The sequence below is a fragment of the Littorina saxatilis genome, linkage group LG9, assembly GCF_037325665.1.
Source record: "Littorina saxatilis isolate snail1 linkage group LG9, US_GU_Lsax_2.0, whole genome shotgun sequence".
NCBI lineage: Eukaryota > Metazoa > Mollusca > Gastropoda > Littorinimorpha > Littorinidae > Littorina > Littorina saxatilis.
In genome coordinates this window covers 50,036,540-50,062,865 of record NC_090253.1, presented here as the reverse complement: position 1 = coordinate 50,062,865, position 26,326 = coordinate 50,036,540, and the positions used below count along the sequence as shown (strand labels likewise).

At 42.1% G+C, this 26,326-nt stretch overlaps 1 protein-coding gene across 1 annotated transcript; it reads right to left on the bottom strand.

Annotated features, from left to right (window-relative positions):
* Window positions 1-16,308: 16,308 nt before the first annotated feature.
* On the bottom strand, window positions 16,309-25,859 carry LOC138976361 (uncharacterized). Its single transcript, XM_070349218.1, has 2 exons — window positions 25,656-25,859; window positions 16,309-22,293 (listed from the first exon to the last, which is right to left on the bottom strand). Exon 2 carries the CDS (start codon window positions 21,808-21,810, stop codon window positions 19,762-19,764), a length of 2,049 nt encoding a protein of 682 aa, XP_070205319.1. The 5' UTR covers window positions 21,811-22,293; window positions 25,656-25,859; the 3' UTR covers window positions 16,309-19,761.
* Window positions 25,860-26,326: the final 467 nt, after the last annotated feature.

The window sequence follows — 26,326 nt, the reverse complement described above, 5'->3', positions numbered from 1 at the left end:
AAAAATCGAGAAAGAGCCCGGGGATTACTTCCCTCGACCTGACCCTAAGGATCAACCAGGTTAGTAAGTAAACCGAAAAAAAGAATGCCAGATGCCACAGTCGCGGGCTACTCAACCCAAACCACTCAGGGCGAAGGGAAGTAGGCTGTGGACCGATGCGATCTGTGAACTAAAGCTTAAGCTTCGGTTCCGGACCTGTCAATGACGGTACTGCACCGAAGCTCAAACGGTGGTGTCAGCTCACCCTGGCATGGCATGCAAGAAAAACAACAACAGCAAAATGTACAGCAGGAAACTGATCGGAACATACTAATTATCAACACCACACCAATTTCTACAACATACAACACGTAATTAAAGACGTAATACTTAATCGTTTAACAATATCAACAGTTCAAATGGGGTTCACTCCAAAACAAACGTGTCAAACGTAACATTGATTTTACTATCTATTCGTCTAACAAATATCGTTTTCGCATGGCTCTTTTGAAAACTACAAATGTAGGTACAACCTTTGCGTATTTACATTTATAGAATAAAAATAATTGGCATGGAATCGAAATCTTAACAACTTTTTAGAAATTGATCTCTACCAAACAATATTTTTTTCATTTAACGAAACGCTACCAGCGTTATGACACTATCTCTTAACAAAGTCTAACAACTAACAAATCATTCCAAAATAAACGTACAGACTGACACCTACACAGACAGTGTTGAATATTATCTCTCTCTTCCCGACATAAATGATGTACAATACATCATTGGCAACTCCCGACTGTTTAAATGCAACATTAGTTGCCAAAATTCTGTGCAGCACTCTGATTTGGAACCACTTTAATTTCATCTCTGATATTTTATTTTTATATATAAAAACCGATTTCCAATCAATATTCCCTTCCAGTTTACTTTCCCATTTTACACAACAATTTGGACGCTTTTCGTTCTGTCTTAATTTTTCATAATAGATTGTTGCTCCTTTCACTTGAGAATGAATAATTTATACAGACCTACTTCAGCCATCAGCCATACTATTATTCTCCAAAGCAATATCAAAACTTGTATAATTGCATTAACACATCAGTCGGCCTTGGTCAATACATATGAAACAAAAGAAGATATGCACCGACAAAAAAGCTGGTCTGGTCAAACATCTTATAATATCTCTGTTTCTGCATGTTCTTTAAGCCTCTACAATTTACTCAGGCAACCGTAATGTTATCCGTGAAATCTACCCGCAAAAAGCAATAATAGGGCACATTTTTAACCAGTGACTTAATACATTAATAACACATCAATAGACAGCAGCATGCTTCTATATATATATACGACTAGTGTCTGTGTGTGTGTGTGTCTGTGTGTCTGTGTGTCTGTGTGTCTGTGCGCGATGCGCGGCCAAGGTTCTCGATGGATCTGTTTCAAATTTGGTGATCATATTCAGGTACACCCTGGACACAACCTGGTCGATGAGATATTTCAACACGTGCTCTCAGCGCGCTGCGCGGAACCGATTTTGGTTCCACCTCAGCTATTTTGGTTCCACCTCAGCTTACCCGGGCCCCCATACCGACACATCACAACGCCAAAGTTCTCGGTGGTTCTTTTTCAAATTTGGACACCGTATTCAGCTACACCCCGGACACAATATCATCGATGAGATATTTCAACACGTGCTCTCAGCGCGCAGCGCTAAACTCATGTTCGTTTTTGTGTTCATTTCACCATTATAAGTAACTCTTCCTTATCTTCTCCAGTGTTTGGCGTTTATCTCCCTTCCTTCGTGTGGCTTTCCCGTTCAGTTGTAAGTTACTATTTATTTTTAGAATGTCACTGCGCTGTCCAGAACGCTTCCCTTGCACCCGTAAGTTGTTCTTACTGTCAAAGTGAAAAGGTCGAATCAATTTATAGCCACGCGAAAAATACACTCTCACCTATCTCTATATATTTATAGATACAGATATGCATATATATATACGGCTTCTCTGTGTGTGTGTGTGTTTGTGTGTGTGTGTAGGCAAAAACCTATGTATTATAGAGTTCTGTTTGTGATGGGGTCTAGCGGCTTTTGTCTGTCTGTATGTTCTGGCATGTGAGAAGCCACAGTAGATAATATAGGGCTAAGAAATAAGCTCTAAAATTCTCAATCCCGTTTGACAGGACTTCGCCTTTCAAAGGTGATTGTGGTGAACCGCCACGCTGTCTGTCTCTGTTGCGCCGTTCACCCCAAATTCCCGTTTCTGAGAGTGACTATTTTTAGAATGTCACTGCGCTGTCCAGAACGCTTCCCTTGCACCCGTAAGTTGTTCTTACTGTCAAAGTGAAAAGGTCGAATCAATTTATAGCCACGCGAAAAATACACTCTCACCTATCTCTATATATTTATAGATACAGATATGCATATATATATACGGCTTCTCTGTGTGTGTGTTTGTGTGTGTGTGTGGGGGAAAAAACCTGTTGATTGTAGAGTTCTGTTTGTGATGGGGTCTAGCGGCTTTTGTCTGTCTGTATGTTCTGGCATTTGAGCGATTCACCCCGGCGAAGCCGGGTATTCCTCTAGTTTATAATAAACGAATTGAATCTCTCGAAACTCCTTACATTCTCTTAAACACGAAACATACAAACACAAACTCTTTCTTCTACAACACACCACGTGAGCACACACACTCCAAACATGACAGACACAGACCCATTCGCTCGTCTTTCGCATGCTTTTCACTTATAATAGCGCCTCAATCTGAATATCCTCACTATGTGGCACAGGCGACTGACATCAAATGAAAATGGTATAACAAACTCAATACTGTCAAGGCAATGAGAGCAAGCAAACACAAGCACAAGCATATATATTGCAAGCAAAAATACACAGATTTAGCATAATCAGACAAACAGGCATACAAACAACCAGACAAACAAAGAAACGAACAAGCAATTAGTGTAAATACTTTTCGATGTATTTCACACATGACATTGTACGAAGAAGAAAAAGAACAGGAGAAAAAAGCAACAACAACAACAACACCGAGCCAACTATGCCTGCCATACCCGACACAGCAAACTCGGTACATTAAGGGAAACAACTATGCCTGCCATACCCGACACAGCAAACTCGGTACATTAAGGGAAACAACTATGCCTGCCATACCCGACACAGCAAACTCGGTACATCAAGGGAAACAACTATGCCTGCCATACCCGACACAGCAAACTCGGTACATTAAGGGAAAAAAGGGCGAAGCTATTACAAGCAAAATCACACAAATTCAACATATGGGCCGGAGATAAAAACAGCAACCACAATAACAAATAACAAGCAGACACTAATGAGCTAAACAAATATTCATTGTATTTCACACATGTATGTTTACAGAATGGAGAAAAATATCTAACAAAACAAAGGAACTAAAATAAACACCACACAAACCAAACACAGAGCAGGTAAACGTACCACAGACAGCCAACAATACGTTCTTCTCACGGGATGGTCCTGAGTTTTCCCGACCCCTCGGACACTGACCTCCCCTGTCCTCTACATAGATTGACACCAGTGCCGGCACAGTCTCACACTTCCCACGCAAACGTATACCTCTCGCTGAGCTTAGTGAAGTCAAGTTAACTACATTGCTTGAGCAAGAAACAACGTTTCAAAATATAAGTTGCAAAACAAAATAAAAAAATTGTTTTCACAAATCAGTAAGCCAAACAGTAGTTTACAAATGGCAAAGAATGAATTACGTTCACAGGTTTACACGTATGAGCGGTAACAAAAAAAGGCGCAGTTTTGCGTCATTTAATAGGGATATTATGACAAGAAGCGCTGTAATTCAGCGACCAAGTGCAACGCTTTCAAACTATGAGGATCTCGTTCCTATACACAAGACCTATTTCAGGTAAGATATTGTAGTGTTACAGATATTTACAGTTTCCTGTTTTTGTTATGCAATCTTCCGGAAAATGTTTTTAAACTTGTAAGCTTTCATTAAAATAAATCATGATATCGCATGCATGCAGACAAATGATTGTTGCAAATACTGCCAATGTTTTACTTACGTATGGTCACTAGTTTACATTTTCTAGTGCTGTAAACACGATCGAATGTTTTGGGATGATTACTGTGCCACAGCGATGCCCAGTCATCCGTGACCGCAGCATGGTGTGAGAGTGATAACCACTGTCACTAGAAATCCATGCAGCCGGAACGTTCCATATTTTTCTCGTATGTTTACATGACCAGCAAACTTCCGCCAGTGGTCATACTCAAATGAAACTTTGGCAAGACTTATAACAATTACTCATTTGTCTCTATGGCTTGTCTCATAAAGGTCTTCTAAGCAGAACGTTTTAGTTATCTTAACCAATAATACTTTTTTTTTACCTCAACAATTGAATTTGTGGAGTCATGAACTGTTTGACTGTGACCTTTCTCCTGCACAATGTCCTATGCACACATGATGAGACCAAATCATTAATGATCAAACTGTCCTCGGCTGTCTTTTCTGATGGTGATTCATGGCATTGATCATGACTGTCAGTTATTCACCTTCTTCAATCTGACAGGAGCAGGACGGTCTACGACGCTCGAATAGAAAATCTTGTTGCAAAAGGCCAAATCCACACACCCAGGGTCTGGACGGTTGGGTGTCCTCGGGGTCAGGAGGGTAGTCCTTGAGAAAATCAGAACTGATCACATGATCCTGTAAGACGCGACGACGTAGAGAGTCAGGAAGACCGAGACTTGCTGCTCTTTCGTCACGCTGTGGCCCGCAGCCAATCAGATGCGAGATTGTCAGGGCACAGATGTCCCGAAGGGATCGAGGGTGACTGGAAATGGGGTCCAGAAAGTCCATGATGTCACACCAGTTTTTTAATTCTTCAATGTTTTGTCTGACAGATCTTAGTTCTTCATCACCTAAGGCATATTTTTTTTTGTTAGTACAACATTGACCAACAGTATAATGCATCCCCTGGGAACGAACGTGAATGAAGATGTCGTTAAGGATTGCCAGGAAATTACGTTTATTCCTCACGTGGTTTACTTTTTGTCTAACATACTCCGAATTTGCCAGTTCATGAATTTCTGTATGACAACACGCTTTAGCATGAAAGTGACTGAATAAGTCTTCCGAAAACTTCATTAGGATGTCACGCTGGTTTGTTTCTTCCAATTTGTGTCCAATGAATTCTGAATTCACCAGTTCATGAATTTCTTCATGACAACATGCACCTGCAGCATACAGCATCCTAGCGATTCGTAGTTTGCGTCTCTTTACTGCTTGCCACATGGGTGATTGGAAACCGTCCACTGTGACGTTTTGGGCTTTCTGTTTAAGGGACCTCAGCTGTGACTGCGACAACAGAGCCTGGTGCGTTGCCACCCCTAACTGGATCAGAACACGCATTACATTCTCCTTCTCGCTTCCAGGCGTGATGGGTTCAGGCTCCCTGAAGTAATCACGGCGTACATTCTTGCTATCTGCTCCACCCAAGGCAGCCATGATCAAGGTGTTACCCTTACCGTCTGTGGCCAGTGGGTCTGTCTGTGTCGTGAAGAGTTCCCGCACAAGGTCTGATTGACCCTTTTTACAGACAAAATGCAAGACCGGTTCTCCGTTACGGAATGTTTGTGAAACAGTGGTTCCAGCAGCCCTAGTGTGCATCAACAGAAGCAAAGCAAAGTCCCAGTTGCGATAGTTAACAGCCGTGCAAACCACAGTCTCACCATCTGAATCTCGTACGTTAGGTTCAGCGCCAGCCTGTAGCAATGCCTGCACCATCTCCTTCATTACGTCTTTATGGGTGAACATGGCGTCGTGTAGAACTGTTCTGTTGCTCTCTCCTGACCTGGCGTTCAGGTCAAACCCGGTCTCAGTGCAGGCTGTGGCTATGTCCGCTCCACGCCCGAGACACGCTTCTACTTCTTTCCACTCTCTCCGTTTCATTGCTTTGACAAGGACTTGGTGCAGCGCTGTTGTGTCCATGTCGTACAGTCGTAACATGTGGTCCACCACACCCCATTCACCATCCCGCAAGGCTCTGTTCATACATTGTTTGAAACGGGAATCAGCCTCCACGTGCAGTAAATTTGAGATTAAACAAATCTGTTCTTTATTCAGTGTGGATTTCGCGATCTTAAGAAAGCACACAATCATGTTTTTGTTTTGTATTTGGGGAACTAGCAAAGATAAAGCCGTTTCATTATGTACTCCATAACAGCGCTCAACCCTACACTCTCTAGGAAATATAAACCCTCTGGGAAGAGATTCAATGGCAGCAACATGGAGAAGAAATTCTTTGGCTTTCTGAAGGCGCCGCGAAAGAAAAGCTCTCCTCCATGACGCACGAGTACAGACTTTAAGACAGGCACGTAGCGTTTCCCGTGTTACAACCTCTATGCCCAACACGTCTAGGACTCTGACACAAGCGACGATTTCATACTGAAGCTCTGCTTGTTTATCTCGAAGTTCTGTGTCCAACACGTCTAGGACTCTGACACAACCGATCCTTGCATACATACGCTCTGCTTGTTCATCTGGTTGCCATTCCTGTAGCAGTGAAGTGATGATATTACTTTCCTCGCACGTCCGTGGCAGTGTACATGGAAAGCTTTGTCCCTCGAATTCCTGAAGCAGGAAACTAACATGCCTGTCAAACTTATCATCCAATGCATCCATATTGTTTCCTTTTTCATCAATCACTCATGCTGTGACAAGAAAACACTCTAAATATTCCCCGCGTTTGTTCGCATGCATGTCTTTATAATGAATCTGCATTGCCAGGACATGTTTATGATCTAAGTGCTGTCAAGGTCACCACAAATTAAGGTAGACAATGTAGACCACAGCTTTATTTGTTGTTCCAATGAGAGAGTGTTCTCAGAACATGCTTGCTGGTAAGAATGTGAAGGAAGATTACTGTATCTTTTGATGACTGATATTGTTTGTGGCCAGCAGTCAAGATGTGAACAAACGAAGAAGTTGTTTGTTGTAGCTGTTTTCATTGTTCAGGGCATCTCGCGGTGCAGTTTCAAGTTTATCAACTTGGGCTCTGAAAAAAGATACATTCAATGATTGAGATGGACATTAAAGACAGACAGAGAGACAGACAGACAGACAGACAGACAGACAGACAGACAGACAGACAGACAGACATATAGACAGACTGTGAGACAGATAGACATACAGCACACGCACACACGTTCGCACGCATGCACGCAAACACACGTAGTCCACATGTAGAAACTCATTAAACATGTGTAGGAGCAATGTAAAATAGAAGTGCATCACATCCAGCGTTAGTTTCAAGATTATTCCTCTGAACAAAGAGCCTTACAAGCGTTTAGTGTCGCTTTGGGGAATGGATTGGACCAGTCCGGCCCGTCAACATGAGAATACCGCTAACAGTTATTTTGTTTGTTTCGTTCATGGGCTGAAACTCCCACGGTTTTTATGTGTATATCCGTTTTACTCCACCATTAAGGCAGCCATACTCCGCTTTCGGGGAAATAATGCTGGGTATTTTCGTGTTTCTATAACCCACCGAACTCTGACATGGATCACAGGATCTTTTCCGTGCGAACTTGGTCTTGTGCTTGCTTGTGGACACGAAGAGGAATAGGGCACTAGCAGGACTGCACATTAGTTGACCTGGGAGATAGGACAAATCTCCGCCCTTAATCCACCAAGCGGCCGCGGCCGGGATTTCAACTCACGACCCTCCGATTAGGATGCCGATTTCTTATCCACTAGGCCACTGCTCCCGTCACCCCGCAAAGTAAATGTCATCTCACGTATCATTTCTGACGACAGAGGTCACGCATGTGAACACGATCACAGAGAAGGGCACACAGAGTAAGATTGGGAAATCTGGGAGCGTGCATGTATGCCACATGTACGCTATGCCACGACAGTGTTTTTGTTTTCGATTATGTATTACTTTATTATTTAATTAAAGTAGAAAGCTAGCAGCGACAAGAGGTGCGCTTCCCATGTGTGTGCGTGTTTAGGTGTCATCTGCCACCAGAACCTGTGGCAGATTTACCCAGGTCTGTTGCCTGGAATGGCGCTGACACGGGGGTGGGGCATGGATATTGTTTCTAAGTTGTCACATAATGTTGACTCGTGTTCGTCACGGCCTGGATCACAAGTCAAATTGGCTACCCTCCACCCCTCTTTCAAATAAAGTATACTCAGCCCGAGAGAGCAAACAGGAAGTTAACAGCGCAAAAGTCAATCGTTTAATAAAGCTGTCAATGTCATGGAGGCAGTGTAGGTCCGGTTTCAGGCTGGCTTTGGTTTAGAGAAATAACTCTTTTTTTCTCGAGTCGGATTTTAACAAAAAAGAAGATTCTCCATCTGTTGCCATTTCTGAATGATGGAATTTCCGTCCCAGATGGAAGCATTATAAACATATGCACACAGTCATACCAGGGAGCGAGAGAAAAAACTGTACATAGAGGGTAGACATGTTTAATGCTGAAACAGTGTTGTGGAGAGTCTAGAGGCAGTAATAGAAAGGCTGTGGGATCACGGATGGAATTTGAGAATGTTCCAAACGTGTTGGTCCTGGTTTTGGGGATGGCTTGAAAATACTTAAGGAATTTCACATAGTAAGGGGGGTGAATTCTTAAAATACATGTACCCTCGCAAAAAGGTGCTCACCGAACAGAAGACGATCTTTTGTCCAAATATTTGTTTTCTCCAACATATTTCTAAAATTGGTATATGCGTACATGAATGTGCAAATATATAGTGGCCATTATTTCAATTGTGTGACTTGCAAGGTTTTGAAGTAATTTTTGTTGAATGTCAAATTGAAGGCCAAAACCGTTTCTCTGAAAACAAACATTACGTACGATACCTCTGACTTGCTTAAACGCTTTGAACTTCGTTTTGCAGGGGCGACCAAACGATACATCTTAATCTTGACATATCTGTTTGAAATTTGTATGACGGATACTGATTTGCATGATGTGTCGAACGCAATATGCGTCGTGATACTAGCATCAACGTTTAATCTCGGATATTAAAGAATTTCGCTAATAAAAACTCTGGAAATGTTGTCGATACGACAACCGATAACGGTGTATCATGCTGCTGTCATTCAAGTAATCCACCAAAGTCTGAACTGAACGTTTGATAAGCTTTTGTGAAACTACCTGAAATTGTCGCGATATCTTGCGTCCGACATTCTACCGGTTATTTTTGCTTAAAAACAAAATGTATATGTAATATGTAATAAGATTACTGTTGAAATATTACTTAGCTGATTGACCTGGTCGTTGCAAGATATAAAGATTCATATTTCAGTTGATTAACACTTGGAGGTGCTTACCAGTCTTGGCATGTGAACATCGCTACACTGATTACTTTCCTTGTGTATCCTTTTCCTCGCTTTTCATCGTACAGTTTGTTGCAAAACATGTTCTCCCAGACAACGTTTTTTTGTTCCTTCGATCGCGCGTTTTCCTCATCTGGAAGTAGTTTCGGGAGTATGCCAAGGTACTTGACTTCAAATCGAAATCGTTTTGTCATTCAGTCTTTAAGGTTTGCTGGGTAAAAAGGCCAAGCGAGGGCAGAAAAGTACACACACACACACACACACACACACACACACACACATACACACACACACACACACACACACACACACACACACACACACACACAAACACACACACACACACACACACACATACTCTTTTTATCTTTCTCTCTCTGTCTGTCAGTTCGTTCGTCAGCCCGTTGGTCTATCTGCCTGTCAGTCAGTCCGTCTGTTTGTCTGTGTCTCTTCTCTCTCCCTGACGCCGCTCTCTCTGTGTACCAGCATGCAACTGAGAGGCACAAAAAGAAGGCCTTAAAAAATGAGGCCTTATTTTTGTAAGGCATTATTTCTTTTGGTGCAATAATATTAGTGCTCTCTCACACATTCACAGTTTGGATTTGACAGTGCGGTGCTCTTTACTTTAGACGGCTACTTCGTAAGCAACACTTTGTTGAGTGAATGACAAAACTACAGTGATTTTCTAACACCGGCAGTAGTCCATACCTTGCAGTCTTCAACGGTACGGCCCATCTAGAAGCAAGAATGTCAACTGAAACATGCTGGCAATTTTAGAGGGCGTAGAACAGGCAGTTGTCCAGTAGGTCGGTCGGTCAGTTCACGGCCACAAAACTCCACCAAGCAACGAGAAGAAGAAGACAACCCGAGAGATCACCTAAACTGCAAGCCTTACAACACGAGGCCGTCAGCTCAAACTACGAGAGCTAAAAGGGCGAGGCGTGTCACTGACAGTGACTACTTGGTGATGTCGACAATGTGAATCGAATATTCATAGAAAACGTTTCAATAAGCAAGGGTTTGTGCGAGAGTGTGATCGTATGATTCACTGCGAAACCGGATTTTCCTTGTCCACGTTTATTCACTTCCGTCCTGTTGACATCGCGGTGTGTTGAAACGTACTGTTTTCCTGGTGACATTTTTGGAACCTTTCACTTTTTCGTTCACTCGTAGAGTGGATTGTGCCGCTGTTTGAATCTACCTTAAAGATGTGGTTTATCTGTGACTATTCGGGGCTTTAAAAGTTTTGACCACTTTAAACTTTGTTTTGCAGCGGTGACCAAACGTCACATCTTAATCTTCACAGATTTTTTTGATTTTTTTTATGACCAATATTTCATGTGTCGAACACAATATGTGTCGTGATTCTGGCATCAACGTTTCAATCTCAGATATTTTCCAAATCTCGCTTTTAAAAACTCTTCAAATGTTGTCGACAAGTCTACTATAACGATGTATCAATCTGCTGCCTTTCAAGTCATCCACCAAAGTCTGCTGAACGTTTGATAAGCATTTGTGAAAACTACCTGAAATTGTGGCGATATCTTGCGTCCGACATTCTACCGGTTATTTTAGCTTAAAAACAAAATGTATATGTAATATGTAATAAGATTACTGTTGAAATATTACTTAGCTGATTGACCTGGTTGTTGCAAGATATAAAGATTCATATTTCAGTTGATTAACACTTGGAGGTGCTTACCAGTCTTGGCATGTGAACATCGCTACACTGATTACTTTCCTTGTCAGTGTGTGTCCTTTTCCTCGTTATTGATCTTACAGTTTGTTCAAAAACATGTTTTCCCAGACAGCGTTTTTTTGTTCCTTCGATCACATGTTTTCCTCATCTGAAAGTAGTTTTGGGAGTATGCCAACCCACTTGACTTCAAATCGATGTACTTTTATCATACAAACTTTAAAGGCATATGTACGCGCTCCCGTGTTTACAAAGTGTAGTTTGCCCATAATCGATGTCAAACGCACCATAAGACCATGTAATGACGATATGTCGCCATGCGCGGACCATATACATGCATTTCAGCTTGTTTTAGAGTCTCAAAAACTTTGGATGTAAACAAAGACGCGGAGTTATTTCCCTTGCGTCAACGCTACCTCTGTTGGCAAATCTATAAATAGGACGATCCAGATCAAAATGAAAATTAACATATCTCAACATTGAAGGGGTCCTAGACCACAATATTTTGCAGGGAACTTAATTTAGCATGTCTCCAGCTGTTGATAAAGCAATTAGCGTGTATAGTCATCGAGTACATATGGCTTTAATGTTTGCTGTGTAAAAGAGCAAGGCCAGGGCAGAGAAGTACGCACACACACACACACACACACACACACACACACACACACACACACACAAACACACGCACGCAAACACACACACACACACACACACGCGTGCACACACACACACACACACACACACACATACACACACTCACACTCACACACACGCACACACACACACTCACACACACACACACACACACACACACACACACACACACACACACACACACACACACTCTAACATAAACTTAATGAATGTTTGTCTCCATTTTTTTAATTTTTGTCAGACATGAAAGATGGTTTGGTGTACATATATTTCCCAATCCCCCTCCTCCCATTTCTCCATTTTTCCCCAGAAATGTTTCTATTTAGAGACAAACAAACACATATGTTTAGGAGAAATTTAATGGAAAAAAAGACAAAGTGTCAGATCGGTTTAGGCAGAAATATAGGAACAGAGAAGGTTGCTGTGAGATAAGGGAAGCAGGTATGATACGAGTAAATTATTGCCACCTACAAAGCCTAAATTTAAAAACAAAATTTAAAAAAAGAATAATTGGCATTATCACTACTCTTTGTTTGTGTTTTTCTGACACCTTCGTTATATAAGAATGATAATCATGTGGAGAACTAACAAGTGTAGCAAAAAAACACAATTTATATATAATCCGAATCAAGAAAAAAACAACCATCCTAACAAGCACTCTACTATAATGCATGATACTAAAATGTACGAAGCTAACACAAAATAAGCTGATACGTATAAAGATAACTTGTGTACTAAATCAGCATGGTCTGTATACCATACCACGTAGAAATGATTAGAGGTACATTTAATTTCTTGTTTTGTTCCCTTCCTTGGATTACAACTTCATTTCGATATCTTCAATCTGTTTTGGTGTATTGCAGTGTCGTTAAGAGTATGGTTACATGGGGAATTCATAGTACATGTAGCAGGTGTTACTAAAATGTAAATCTGTAGGGTACCCTTCAGCAGATATTTTAATAAATTCATTCGTACTTTCTAGAGGCTTTCAACGATCTCAGGAAAACAAGACAGTGCAAAGTAAAAGCGTCGTCTTTGATATATCCATTGCCATTAACATGCCACTGTAAAAATAAAAGAAAGAAAATGAAAAACATTCTGACCTAGGACTAATTCTAACAGATAATATGCTCCAATTATTAAAAAGAAGCCACGTCGACGCTCCCAGGCATACACAGATCTTACGGATGGACAGAGGGGTAGAGTATTTGTTTTGGAATATGAGTATAATATTGTCTTAAAGGCACAGTAAGCCTCCCGTAAACCATCACAGAGCTCCCCGAGCGTCTACATACAGTACAAGCATATTTCCATTTGAACGCTTACCGAACGGGAACATCTTGGCTGCTTTCTGTCGAGCGTGAGAAATTTTCAAAGAATTCATTTTCGTGGACTTGCTCCTCTACAACAATGGCGCCTCGTTTTGGTGCTGGACGGCTGTTATGAATATTCAATACCGGAAATCACGCCCGGACAGTAAGCCTCCCGTAAACCATCACAGATACTGTCAGGCTTTTACACACAGTACAAACACCCTTCCATTTGAACGCTCACCAAACGGGAACATCCTAGGTGCCCTACGTAAAGAGCGAGCAATTTTTAAAGAATTAATTTTGCAGATTGTCTCGAACACTTTGTGGACCCATCTTGAACTCAGGTCAAACATGAGCTATACTGTTCAAAAAAAGAAACGCATAGTTGCTACTTGCCAAATTTGTTTTATTTTTCGAAAAAATTAACAGAAAATCCAATATTTAGATTATTTGTTTGAAATTTGGTATGAACACAGTTGAATGCACACACAGTTCATTTGCATCTTCAAATCAATCAGTCAATCAATACGATTGGGTGCCGAGGCTGTCAAGTCAGTAGGGGGTGTGACTGCCTTGAGCAGCAACAACTGCCCGGCACCTTCTGGGCATGGACTGGATCAGATGCCGGATATCTTGCTGTGGGATGGTGTCCCACTCCTCCTGAAGTGCCTGCAATAGATCGCGGTGATTTGCCGGCGCTTCTTCTCGCCTGCGCACACGTCTGTCCAATTCATCCCAGAGGTGTTCTATCGGGTTCATGTCTGGCGACATGGATGGCCAGGGAAGCACCTGGACATGGTGGTCGGTGAGGAACTGGGTGGTGAGTCGTGCTGTGTGCGGGCGAGCGTTGTCCTGCTGGAATATGGCATCCTGGTCAGCCAGAAGAGGAAGGGCGTGTGGGCGCAGAATTTCCTCCACGTATCGCTGGGCAGTTATGCGCCCTTGGACGTGCACCAGGGTGCTCCTTCCAGCGGTATTAATCGCCCCCCACACCATGACGCCTCCACCACCATGAACGGGTGCCTCATCGTTTACTCTCAGGTAGACCCTCCTCCGACCATCATGTCGCTGGAGCAGGAAGTAGGACTCGTCGCTGAACCACACGTGTCTCCAGTGATTCCGGACGGTCCAGTGAAGGTGCTGGTTGCTGGTTGCCCCACTGCACTCGGTTCTGGCGATGGCGGCGGGTGAGGTCTGCGAGCTCTCAAACCAGCTTCATGCAGGCGGTTCCGCACGGTCTGGTCCGATAATCGGTGTGGCCCGGGGAGAGCCTGGACAGAAAATGAGGCCGACAGGAAACGATTCCGGAGGTGGCGGAGCCGTATGAAGCGGTCGTGAGCAGCAGTTGTCGCCCTTGGTCTTCCCGCTCGTGGCAAGTCAGCAACGGAGCCAGTGGCTTGAAACCTGACCCACAGTCTACTGATGGTGCTCTGGGACACGTGGAAGTGCCTGGCGATTGCACTTTGACTTTGGCCTGCTTGTAAACGACCCAATGCAATTTGGCGGTCTTCTCTGCTCAATCGGGCCATCTTTCGTCGCTGAATTGTCGTCTGATTTCTTTGTGGCGAACAATCCGCTTTTATGGGTTTTGGAAGACATGGTGAGAGCTCAATATTCCCCGAGTTTCACGAGATTACACTGAAGCATGACGAGTGGTCATGCCAAATGAGCAATTTTGACATTGTAGCCACTGATAACGCATGCGTCACGTGCAGAGCTCACTTGTGGCAATGGACGAAAGGTCGACGACCAGATAAACATTTTCTGCAGTTTGGTGGATATCCTTGTAGCCATATAACTAAATTAACCAAATATTACAAGCTATGCGTTTCTTTTTTTGAACAGTATACTTCCCTTCGGGTCTCATTCTATCGATGTAAACTGGCGATAGCCGTGGATCGATGATTATCAAAATGTTTTGGACCGTGGTGCGTTTTTGCGCTAGACCAAACTTTTAAAATCTAAATAATAAATTGACAGCTTGTTACACAAACATTCTTTAATCATAAAATAATTCTTTTTTCATCAAGACAAGATCAGTACAATTCGAAGTTGTGAAAGTTTGAAAAAAGAAAAGCCCGGAAGCAGGGTCACGCAAGGGTCGTAGCAGACGACGGTTTATGCATATCGCCGTTCCTCTCAACAGTCAAAAGCCATCGCTAGAGTTCTTGTGAACCACAGCCGTTTGTTTCGTGCCTAAAAACGTGCTATTGTAAATAAGCTCACATCGAGTTCACGATGGCTCAGGGGTAAGATAAACCACGCAAAAATAAATTCTTTGAAAATTGTTCGCTCTTTACGGAGGGCACCTAGGATGTTCTCAATCGGTGAGTGTTTAAATGAAAGGGTGTTTGTACTGTGTGTAAAAGCCTGACCGTATCTGTGATGGTTTACGGGAGGCTTAGTGTGCCTTTAACAAATCAAAAATGTTTGTACCAATTTTCATAACAATCCGTTGGGTAGTTTTTAGATAAATGTTTTTCACACACACACACACACACACACACACACACACACATGCACACACATGCACACAATCACACATTCTTTAGGAGACAAAACTCCCTCTCCACTCTTGTAAAAACTTCAAGATACGTGTTTATAACTAAACTCGGCACACAAAAACAGGATTGCACCCATTTTCTTACCTCAACTAAAGCATTCATTCCCGTGTCAATTCATTCAAACGTTATATTCCATGACATGCCCTTTACTTGGCTATCTGGCACATGTTTCGGATCAAAGATGTCTTGTTTATATTGTATCTGTAATTCTATCATATTATAAGATGACAGTGTTATTGGTAATACGACTTATGTGCTTGTAATTATATATGTGAACCTATGTTTTATGTGCTGTTGTCCTATCAGTGAATGTCCTAATCATTCTTATAAAAATTAATGTTCGTTACAATCTTTTACAGGCAGCCAGGGTGTGCCGAAGAAAATGTTCCATTTTTATGTAACATTCTAATGAAGCATAAAGTGTTATTGTTGTTGTTATTGTTTTACAGGGGTCACGTGACCTCCTCCCAGATAAGGGTACCCCCAAAATCTACCTGACAAAACGTGAGGTACCGATTAAAAATCGACGAACATTCAACAACATGGCAACTTTTACATACGAGGAGATCTTGGTATCTTGCGTATTTTCTTCTTGCATGTCATGTCTACTGATGCAGGTGTCGATCGTATGTAAACCTGCTAAGACTTGTTATAATTGTTTCAGCAAATTTGTCAGAGGGTATGGGTGAGGTAACTTTTAACGGTTAAAGATTTTCACCATCCACACAACGCAACACAAGAGGAGTTTGGTGTTCCAAATTTTATTTACTAACATTACAAAATGAAAAGAGGTCTTCGGTTTACTTACAAAAATGCAAACAATGTTTATCTTTAAACCAAAATCAAAAGCTACACAAACAGAGCTCAAACCAGATTAACAACTCAATGAAAATGTAAATGGTCGATCAACAAAGATCAACGTTACCCCTAAAACAAAACAATAACAACATAAGTATATTTCAAGAACAATAATAACAAAGAATACTAATTTCAGTTTTATTCAGAACACCTTTTTTGTCACCAAAACAATCAAACATAAAACTTATGCTCACATAAGAAAATGACTAACATGGTACAAAACAATACAAATATGGTTATGACAAGAAATTGGAACGACTTAATTATAAAATATATCATGTAAATCATGATACAAGAATCCAACCGCATAAGAAACATGAATTCAATCACCACCTTTGGTGCCTGTAATTACAAATTCCGTTGAACATGAACAAGAAGTTGTGCTTTGGTGAATTCTAAGTCAAGTACAATCAAGATCAAATAAAAACTTCACTGCGCCCACCAGTCACAAGCTAAAAGCTTCATCACTCATAAAAAAAACGTAGGCACTCAAGGCCTTAAATTCTTCTCAAAATGACCGGCAAACATTTCAATTCTCTTTTGACCAAAACACCTGCTGCATACAAAATAACGCACATGCTTACCAATAATACATTTACATAACTTCCATGGTGATTTCTTTTTCATCGAAAGAAAGACAATGTTCCATTTCAGTCAACCACATAATTATTAAACACTCAAAACACATATTCATTTACAGGCAAATAAACAGTAAACACACAGCAACTCCTCAAGCCATGCAACACTTTACAGGGTGCATAACTCATAAAGGTGGCAAAAACAAAAGCTATCAAACCAAAATACTATAACAAACAAAACTAAAGAGTTCTTATCATCTAATTCTTAAAATACATCTGTTACAACTCTATCTTCATAATACAATACCTATTTCATCATGTCATTTTAGTTTCTTTCAATGAATAATTTTCTCCCTTGTTCCTGGTGTCCACATGGTTCTTTACATTCTATGACCATCTTATGTTAAATATTAAATCCAAGTAATCCTTCAAAAATACAAACCCCTGCATCAAATACATTTGGAAAACAATACACAGAGACTCTAAAAAACAAATCCACACAATTATAAAAACAATTTCCTACCTGATTTAGAAAAAAAAACATTTGGAAATCATGAGCATGAAAATCTGGCTCTTGTGATGGAAAGTCTGATTCTTCAAGAGGCAGAATCAGCAAAAAATGCTAATGGAACCGAAAAGTTCTCTAAGTAATGATAACTTTGACTACTTAAAAAAAACCTGCTAAGCCTAAAACATCATTAAAATAAACAAATAACATTCACATACATCAAATACTCTTTTATCACTAATTCCTTTCTAAATTTACAAAAAGACACAACATTCCTAAGAATTCGAAACATTGATTCCAGACTCTGGAATAATCCAAGAAAAGTAATCCTGACATTCAATTTGTCAAGAACAAGAACAGTTTCTTCCCTTACACTACACTGTAAACTAGTTGGGACAAATCAGTAAGCCAAAAAGTAGTTTGTAAAATGGGTTTGTTTGTTTGTTTGATTAACGCCCAGCCGACCACGAAGGCCATATCAGGGCGGTGCTGCTTTGACATATAACGTGCGCCACACACAAGACAGAAGTCGCAGCACAGGCTTCATGTCTCACCCAGTCACATTATTCTGACACCGGACCAACCAGTCCTAGCACTAACCCCATAATGCCAGACGCCAGGCGGAGCAGCCACTAGATTGCCTATTTTAAAGTCTTAGGTATGACCCGGCCGGGGTTCGAACCCACGACCTCCCGACCACGGGGCGGACGCCTTACCACTAGGCCAACCGTGCCGGTTTGTGAAATGGCAAAGAATGAATTACGTTCACAGGTTTACACGTATGAGCGGTAAAAAAAATAAAGGCGAGGTTTTGCGTTATTTAATAGGGATATTACGACAAGAAGGGCTGTATTTCAGTGACGACGAAGTGCAACGCTTTGAAACTATGAGGATTTTGTTCCTATACACAAGACCTATTTCAGGTAAAATATTATATTGTTAGAGATATGTACAGCTTCCTGTTTTTGTTGTGCAATCTTCCGGAAAATGTTTTTAAACTCGTAAACTTTCATTAAAAATATCATGATATCGCATGCATGCAGACAAATGATTGTTGCAAATACTGCCAATGTTTTATTTACGTATGGTCACTAGTTTACATTTTCTAGTCCTCTAAACACGATCGAATGTTTTGGGATGATCACGTGCTACGGCAATGCCCAGTCATTCGTGACCGCAGCATGGTGTGGGAGTGATAACTACTGTTACTCGTAAACCGTGCAGCGGGACCGTTCCATATCTTTCCCGTATGTTTACCCGACTAGCACAATTCCGCCAGTAGTCGTATTCAAATGAAACTTTGGCAAGACTTATAACAATTACTTTGTGAGAGGGTGAAGTGGAAGGGGTGCACAGATGAGGAAGCATTCAATAAAGACACAAAGTCAGGGGTTGCAATAATGTGACTTTTTTTAACATATACCAGACGGCAGTGTAATTAATTGCGCGTTCACTCCTAAATGTATAGTAGAACTATGTCGAAATGAAGCTATTGAAACTTCAAACAATCCTCTGGCGGACGTCACATCGTTGATAATAATCAAACCAGCTGCTACAACACTTGTTCCGGCACACACAAAAGTTATTTTCAAATACTCCTCAACTACATACTTGGCCAAAACGAAGTTAGTGACTCAATACACAATACTAATCTCTGCAGCTACACACCAAAACAGTTCACCGGTTCAATCACAATTGAACAACACAATCAAAAGTCACAAAAGACCACACGTACACATGTCTTTACACTCCCAAAATCACTTTGACACTGCTGCAGCCTCAAGCTTATCAGTATGATGAACGCGCGCAACAGTTTAAACAATCAACCAATCAGGGCCCATCATCTTGAAACGCTTACAAGTTACCAAAACACAGCGATCCTGACAGCAGGCCCAAGCATCAATGGGTCAGTGGGACATAATTAGACAGGAACTGAAAGAGAGGAACAAGAATGAACGTGAAATGACTTCACTCTATCATTGGTGACAGTTCACCCTGTCACAAAATGTATTGTCTGCATGCCTTGTCTCATAAAAGTCTTCTAAGCAGAACGTTTTAGTTATCTTAAGCAATAATACTATTTTTCTACCTCAACAATTGAATTTGTGGAGTCATGAACTGTTTGACTGTGACTTTTCTCCTACACAATGTCCTATGCAAACATGATGAGACCAAATCATTGATGAACTGTCCTCGGCTGTCTTTTCTGATGATGATTCATGGCATTGATCATGACTATCAGTTATTCACCTTCTTAAATCTGACAGGAGCAGGATGGCCTACGAAGCTCGGATAAAAAATCTTGTCGCAAAAGGCCAGATCTACACACCACAACGGGGTCCTCGGGGTCAGGAGGGTAGTCCTTGAGAAAATCAGAACTGATCACATGATCCTGTAAGACGCGACGACGTAGAGAGTCAGGAAGACCGAGACTTGCTGCTCTTTCGTCACGCTGAGGCCCGCAACCGATGAGATGCGAGATTGTCAGGGCACAGATGTCCCGAAGGGATCGAGGGTGACTGGAAATGCTGTCCAGAAAGTCCATGATGTCACACCAGTTTTTCATTTCTTCAATTCGATCTCTGACAAAGTGAAGTTCTGCATCAAAAAAGGCATTGTGTTTTTGAGTACAACATTGACCAACAGTATAATGCATCCCCTGGGAACGAACATGGCTGAAGATGTCGTTGAGGAAGCCCATGAAGTGACGGCAATTCCACACGTTTTTTACACTTTTTCTGACATACTTCGAATTTGCCATTTCATGAATTTCTGTATGGCAACACGCACTAGCATCATCCGGCGTGCAACTGAAAATCGAAATAAAGTGGCTGAAAAAGTCTTCCGAAAACTTCAAGGTGTCACGCTGGTTCGTTTCTTCAAATTTGTGTCTAATGAATTCTGAATTCACCAGTTCATGGATTTCTTCATGACAACATGCACCTGCAGCATACAGCATCCTAGCGATTCGTAGTTTGCGTCTCTTTACTGCTTGCCACATGGGTGATTGGAAACTGTCCACTGTGACGTTTTGGGCTTTCTGTTTAAGGGACCTCAGCTGTGACTGCGACAACAAAGCCTGGTGCGTTGCCACCCCTGACTGGATCAGAACACGCATTACATTCTCCTTCTCGCTTCCAGGCGTGATGGGTTCAGGCTCCCAGGAGAAATCATCGCTATCTGCTCCAGCCAAGGCAGCCATGATCAAGGTGTTACCCTTACCGTCAGTGGCCAGTGGGTCTGTCTGTGTCGTGAAGAGTTCCCGCACAAGGTCTGATTGACCCTTTTTACAGACAAAATGCAAGACCGGTTCTCCGTTACGGAATGTTTGTGAAACAGTGGTTCCAGTAGCCCTACTGTGCATCAACAGAAGCAAAGCAAAGTCCCAGTTGCGATAGTCAACAGCCTTGCAAACCACAGTCTCACCATCTGAATCTCGTACGTTAGGGTCAGCGCCAGCCTGTAGCAATGCCTGCACCATCTCCTTCATGGCGTCTTTATAGTTGAACATGGCGTCGTGTAGAACTGTTCTGTTCCTTTCTCCTGACCTGGCGTTCAGGTCAAACCCGGTCTCAGTGCAGGCTGTGGCTATGTCCGCCCCACGCTCGAGACACGCTTCTACTTCTTTCCACTCTCTCCGTTCCATTGCTTTGACAAGGACTTGGTGCAGCGTTGTTGTGTCCATGTCGTACAGTCGTAACATGTGGTCCACCACACTCCAGTCACCATCCCGCAAGGCTCTGTCAATACACTGTTTGAAACGGGAATCAGCCTCCACATTCAGTAACCTCGAGATTAAACAAATCTGTTCTCTATTCAGTGTGGATTTCGCGATCTTAAGAAAGCACACAATCATGTTTTTGTTTTGTATTTGGGGAATTAGCACAGATAAAGCCGTTTCATTACACACTCCATTACCGCGCGAATACATAAACCCTTTAGGAAGAGATTCAATTGAAGCAATATGGAGAAGAAATTCTTTGGCTTTCTGAAGTCGCCCTGAAAGAAAAGCTCTCCTCCATGATTCACGAGTACAGACTCTAAGACAGGCGCGTAGCGTTTCCCGTGTTACAACCTCTATGCCCAACACGTCTAGGACTCTGACACAAGCAATGATTTCATACTGAAGCACTACTCTTTTACTTGGTTCCCATTCCTGTAGCAGTGAAGTGATGATATTAGTTTCTTCGCACGTCCGTGGCAGTATACTTGGAAAACTTTGTCCCTCGAACTCATGAAGTAGGAAACTAGCATGCGTGTCAAACTTATCTTCAAATGCATCCATAGTGTGTTTTTTTCTCATCAAAACACTACTGCTGTGCCAAGAAAAGACTCCTAATATTCCTGACGATAGTTCCCATGCATGTATTTTTCATGAATCTGCATTGTCAGGATGTGTTTATGGTCTGAATGCTGTCAAGGTCACCACAAGGCAGACAATGTAGACCACAGACTTACTTGTTGTTCCAATGAGAGAGTGGTCTAAGAAGTCGCCGTGTTGGTGTATATTGATAGCGCCAGACGAAGACTGAACTCGAGTGCCTAACACCTTCATAGTTAACAATCAGCTGCTTTGAATAGAAGAGTATTTAAGTGAGAACGACTGCTGGTGAGGTTTTGAACATGCTTGCTGGTAAGAATTTAAATGCAGATCACTGTCTTGTGATGACTGATTTTGTTTGTGGCCAGCAGTGAAGTTGTGAAGAAACGAAGAAGTTGTTTGTTGTAGCTGTTTTCATTGTTCAGGGCCTCATGCGGTGCTGTTTCAAGTTTATCAACTTGGGCTCTGAAAAAAGATACATTCAATGATTGAGATGGACATTAAAGACAGATAGACAGACAGACAGACAGACAGACAGACAGACAGACAGCACACGCACACACGTTCGCACGCATGCACACACACACACACACACACACACACACACGGTCACACACAGACACAGACACTCTGACATGGATTGCAGGAACTTGTCCGTGCGTACTTGGTCTTGTGCTTGCGTGTACACAGGAAGGGGGATAAGTCACTAGCAGGTCTGCACATTAGTTGACCTGGGAGATCGGAAAAATCTCCACCCTTTACCCGCCAGGCGCCGTTTGTCTCTGAATAAATTCTGACAACAGAGATCACGCAAGTGAACACGATCACAAAGACTGTCACACGGAGTAAGGTTGGAGAATCTGGGAGCGTGCATGTATGCCACATACACGCTAATTAAGCCACGAGTGTTTTTGTGTTCGATTAGTTATAACTTGATTATTTAATTCAAGAAGAAAGCTAGCAGCAACAAGAGGTGCGCTACCCACGTCTGTGCGTGTTTAGGTGCCAGCTGCCACCTGTACTTGTGGCAGATTTACCAAGGTCGGTTGCCTGGACTGGCGCTGACACGGGGTGGGGCATGGATACCGTTTCTGAGTTGTCTCGTGTTCGTCACGGCCTGGATTCCTACATTTACCTCGAGGATCACGAGTCCAGTGCAAAAACGACTGAGCCGCCGGCTACTTAACGCACAATGGCGTGTGTGTGTGTGTGTGTGTGTGTGTGTGTGTGTGTGTATGTGTGTGTGTGTGTGTGCGTGTGTGTGCCTATGTGTGTGCACATGTGTGTGTGTGTATGTGTGTGTGTGTGTGTGTGTGTGTGTGTGTGTGTGTGTGTATGTATATGTATGTGTTCACAGCAATTCCAGAAAAAGGACTGGACATATCGTAATGACACTTTACATGGAATTGTTATGAAAGATAATACACTGACACACAACAGACATGATCTGCCGATCTCATCTGGACCATCTGCAAAGGGTGTACATGCTGCAGCAAGCCAGTGTCAACGTTTTTGTCTTTGCAACATAAAAGCCTCAATACGTTATGTTTACAAAGACAACCCACGTTTTATTCATTTTACTGCTAAGCTACACACGCACTGATACCAACACCAACCCACATATCGTTTCCACTTGCTCTCGCAGTCAAATAAGCACAGTGACAACCAGTTCCAAGGGGCCAGTATCAATTACATAACGGTTCAGTGGATTTTCTAAAGACTGTTACTTAAACACTCTCCCAACACAGTCTCCTCTAGCAACCAGTGTTCAATGACAACTATTTGTGGCCTCTGACTAGAGATTGTGCAGAGGCATTCAGTCATTGACATAGGGAGCTGAAGGGAAGAAAGGCGTCGGTAGTTTGTGTGGCAATCGTCTGTTTGGCTGACTCAACATCCTTGCATGAAGTCTGAGTGCGCGCACGCATGTGTGTGTGTGTGTGTGTGTGTGTGTGTGTGTGTATGTGTGTGTGTGTGTGTGTGTGTGTGCGTGCGTGCGTGCGTGTTTGTGTGTGTGTGTGTGTGTGTGTGCACGTGTGTGTGTGAAAATTTTTCCCCCAACGAAAACTCCAAGGTCTTACACAGGCATGCAAAAATAGGAATAAAGGGTGTCTCAGCAGAATAATGCACATATGAATGCTTTACAAAACAGCGTGGTCGACTTTCAGTTGTTCACTATAGCTGCAGGTGTGGTTATGAATGGATTGTGTGCACATTTGGTGTCAGCGGATATGTGAAGTTTTGCAAGTCTGAATCGCGCGGTATTTGCATAGAAAGCGTGGTGAGAGAGAGAGAGAGAGAGAGAGAGAGAGAGAGAGAGAGAGAGAGAGAGAGAGAGAGAGAGCAAAGGAGAGATCGACAGAAAGAGAGAGAGAGAGGAGAGAGAGAGGGAGAGAGAGCGAGAGAGTTGACGCGTCAGCTTTTCTCTCTTTCTCTCTCTCACACACACACACACACACACACACACACACACACACACACACACACACACACACACACACACACAACCACACACACACACACACACACACATACACACGCGCGCGGTGCATAGAAGAGATGATTCAATATGGGAACAGGATAATAGTGCAATATAGCTATTCTGATGAACACGTGGGGGAATTCGGGGGCTGTGATTGGATGGTCTCTTCCGATCATCAAAGCATAATGCTACGGAAGTCGGCCATTTTTCTCAATATCCAAAAGCATATTGTCAATAACAAAGACGCATGGTTCCGGTTTACCCACCTGTACCACACGATGTTTCACTGATCGACAACAGCATACACTGACAACTTAAAATTCTTCTCGGGAATGTTTTTCAGCTTTACAAATGTCGATAGCATACCCTTTTCTGCTAACTTCCCGATGAAACAGGACTAAACCCAGTATTTTCTGTCCCTAAACACCACAAAATGCCCAAAGTCGAAAGATGTAGTACAAACAGGGGAGTAAAATGGAACAGCCGTTTTTGTGTGCCTGTGAGCTTAGTTCACAGTTGCCGACTGACACACATTTTCGCATTCGGCTTTTCTTATCTCGTAACTCTACACTAAATACCCCACAACCCCTCTGAAGTATTGATGTACAACCCATGGCACTAACATTTATGTAGTCGTTTATAACTGAGGTTGAAAAATTTGTTTCATGACGAGACACGCATTATGCCATTCACCCAAACTGTAAACGTCTTGCACGGTCTGCTCGCTTTGTACGGATTAGCTGTTCTCTTTTCCTCCCCTTGTTGCATCCTAGTTCTTCAGTTGTTTCTAGTTTTCCGTTCATGTTGTGTTTTGGTCTTCTTCATAAGTAGTCTTGTTCAAAATTAAAAAAACTCAAACTTCTTTTTTTTGTATACAAATGAACTAATAAAAAGCTGTTTAACAGCTGTGTCGTCAAATCGAGTGAATAGCCTGCGCAAAACTAATGCGCATAAGAAACGGCGTCTGCTATCAAAACCTAAGATCAACGCATCGACGCAAAAACTGTCATTTTGTAAATTTGAAACAACAAATCAAGTTCAGAACAGCTATATAATCGCTATTGTGTTTTCAGCGTAGCAATAGGGTCCGCTATTTAGACTCGAACAAGTATAATGCGACTCGTCTTCGACTCGTCGGCATTGTACTTGTCTCGTCTAAATATCGGACCCTATTGCTACGCTGAAAACACAATAGCTGTTAATAATGATAATCCTCTCTCACACATTCACAGTTTGAATTTGACAGTGCGGTGCTCTTTACTTAAGACGGCCACTTCGTAAGCAACGAATTGTTAAGTGAATGTAAACACTTCAGTAATTTTCTAACAACGGCAGTAGTCCATACCTTGCAGTCCTCAACAGTACGGCCCATCTAGAAGCGAGAATGTCCACTGAAACCTGCTGGCAACGTGAGAGGGCGGAGAGCAGGCAGTTGTCCAGTAGGCCGGTCGGTCAGTTCACGGCCACAAAACTCTAACAAGCAACGAGAAGGTGAACACAACCCGAGAGATCACCTAGTCAGCTCAAAAAAACGAGAGCTACAAGGGCGAGGCGTGTATCTGGCAGTGACAACGCTATAACTACTGTGTGACGTCGACAATGTGAATCGAATATTCATAGAAAACGTTTCAATAAGAAAGGGTGTGTGTGTGTGTGACTGTATGATTCACCGCGAAACTGGATTTTCCTTGTCCACGTTTATTCTTTTTTTTTTTTTTTTTTTTTTTTTTTTTTTTAACCTCAGTTGCATGCAGGTTTGCTACTACAATTATTTTTTGCCTTTTTATTATATCTTTTTTTTTGTGTGGCTTGGAGCAAACCTTCTTCATAGGTCTTTTCTTTTCAAATGTGTACAATTTTTAAATCAATAAACCTTATCAGTAAACTAATATGTTCAAATAAATAAATAAATAAAAATAATCATAACATAAATTTATTCCTAATGTTCAGCTCAGTTTCCAGTACACCAAATCTTTTTTAACACTCAACTTATACCAGGCCCCTGAGGGTTAAGTC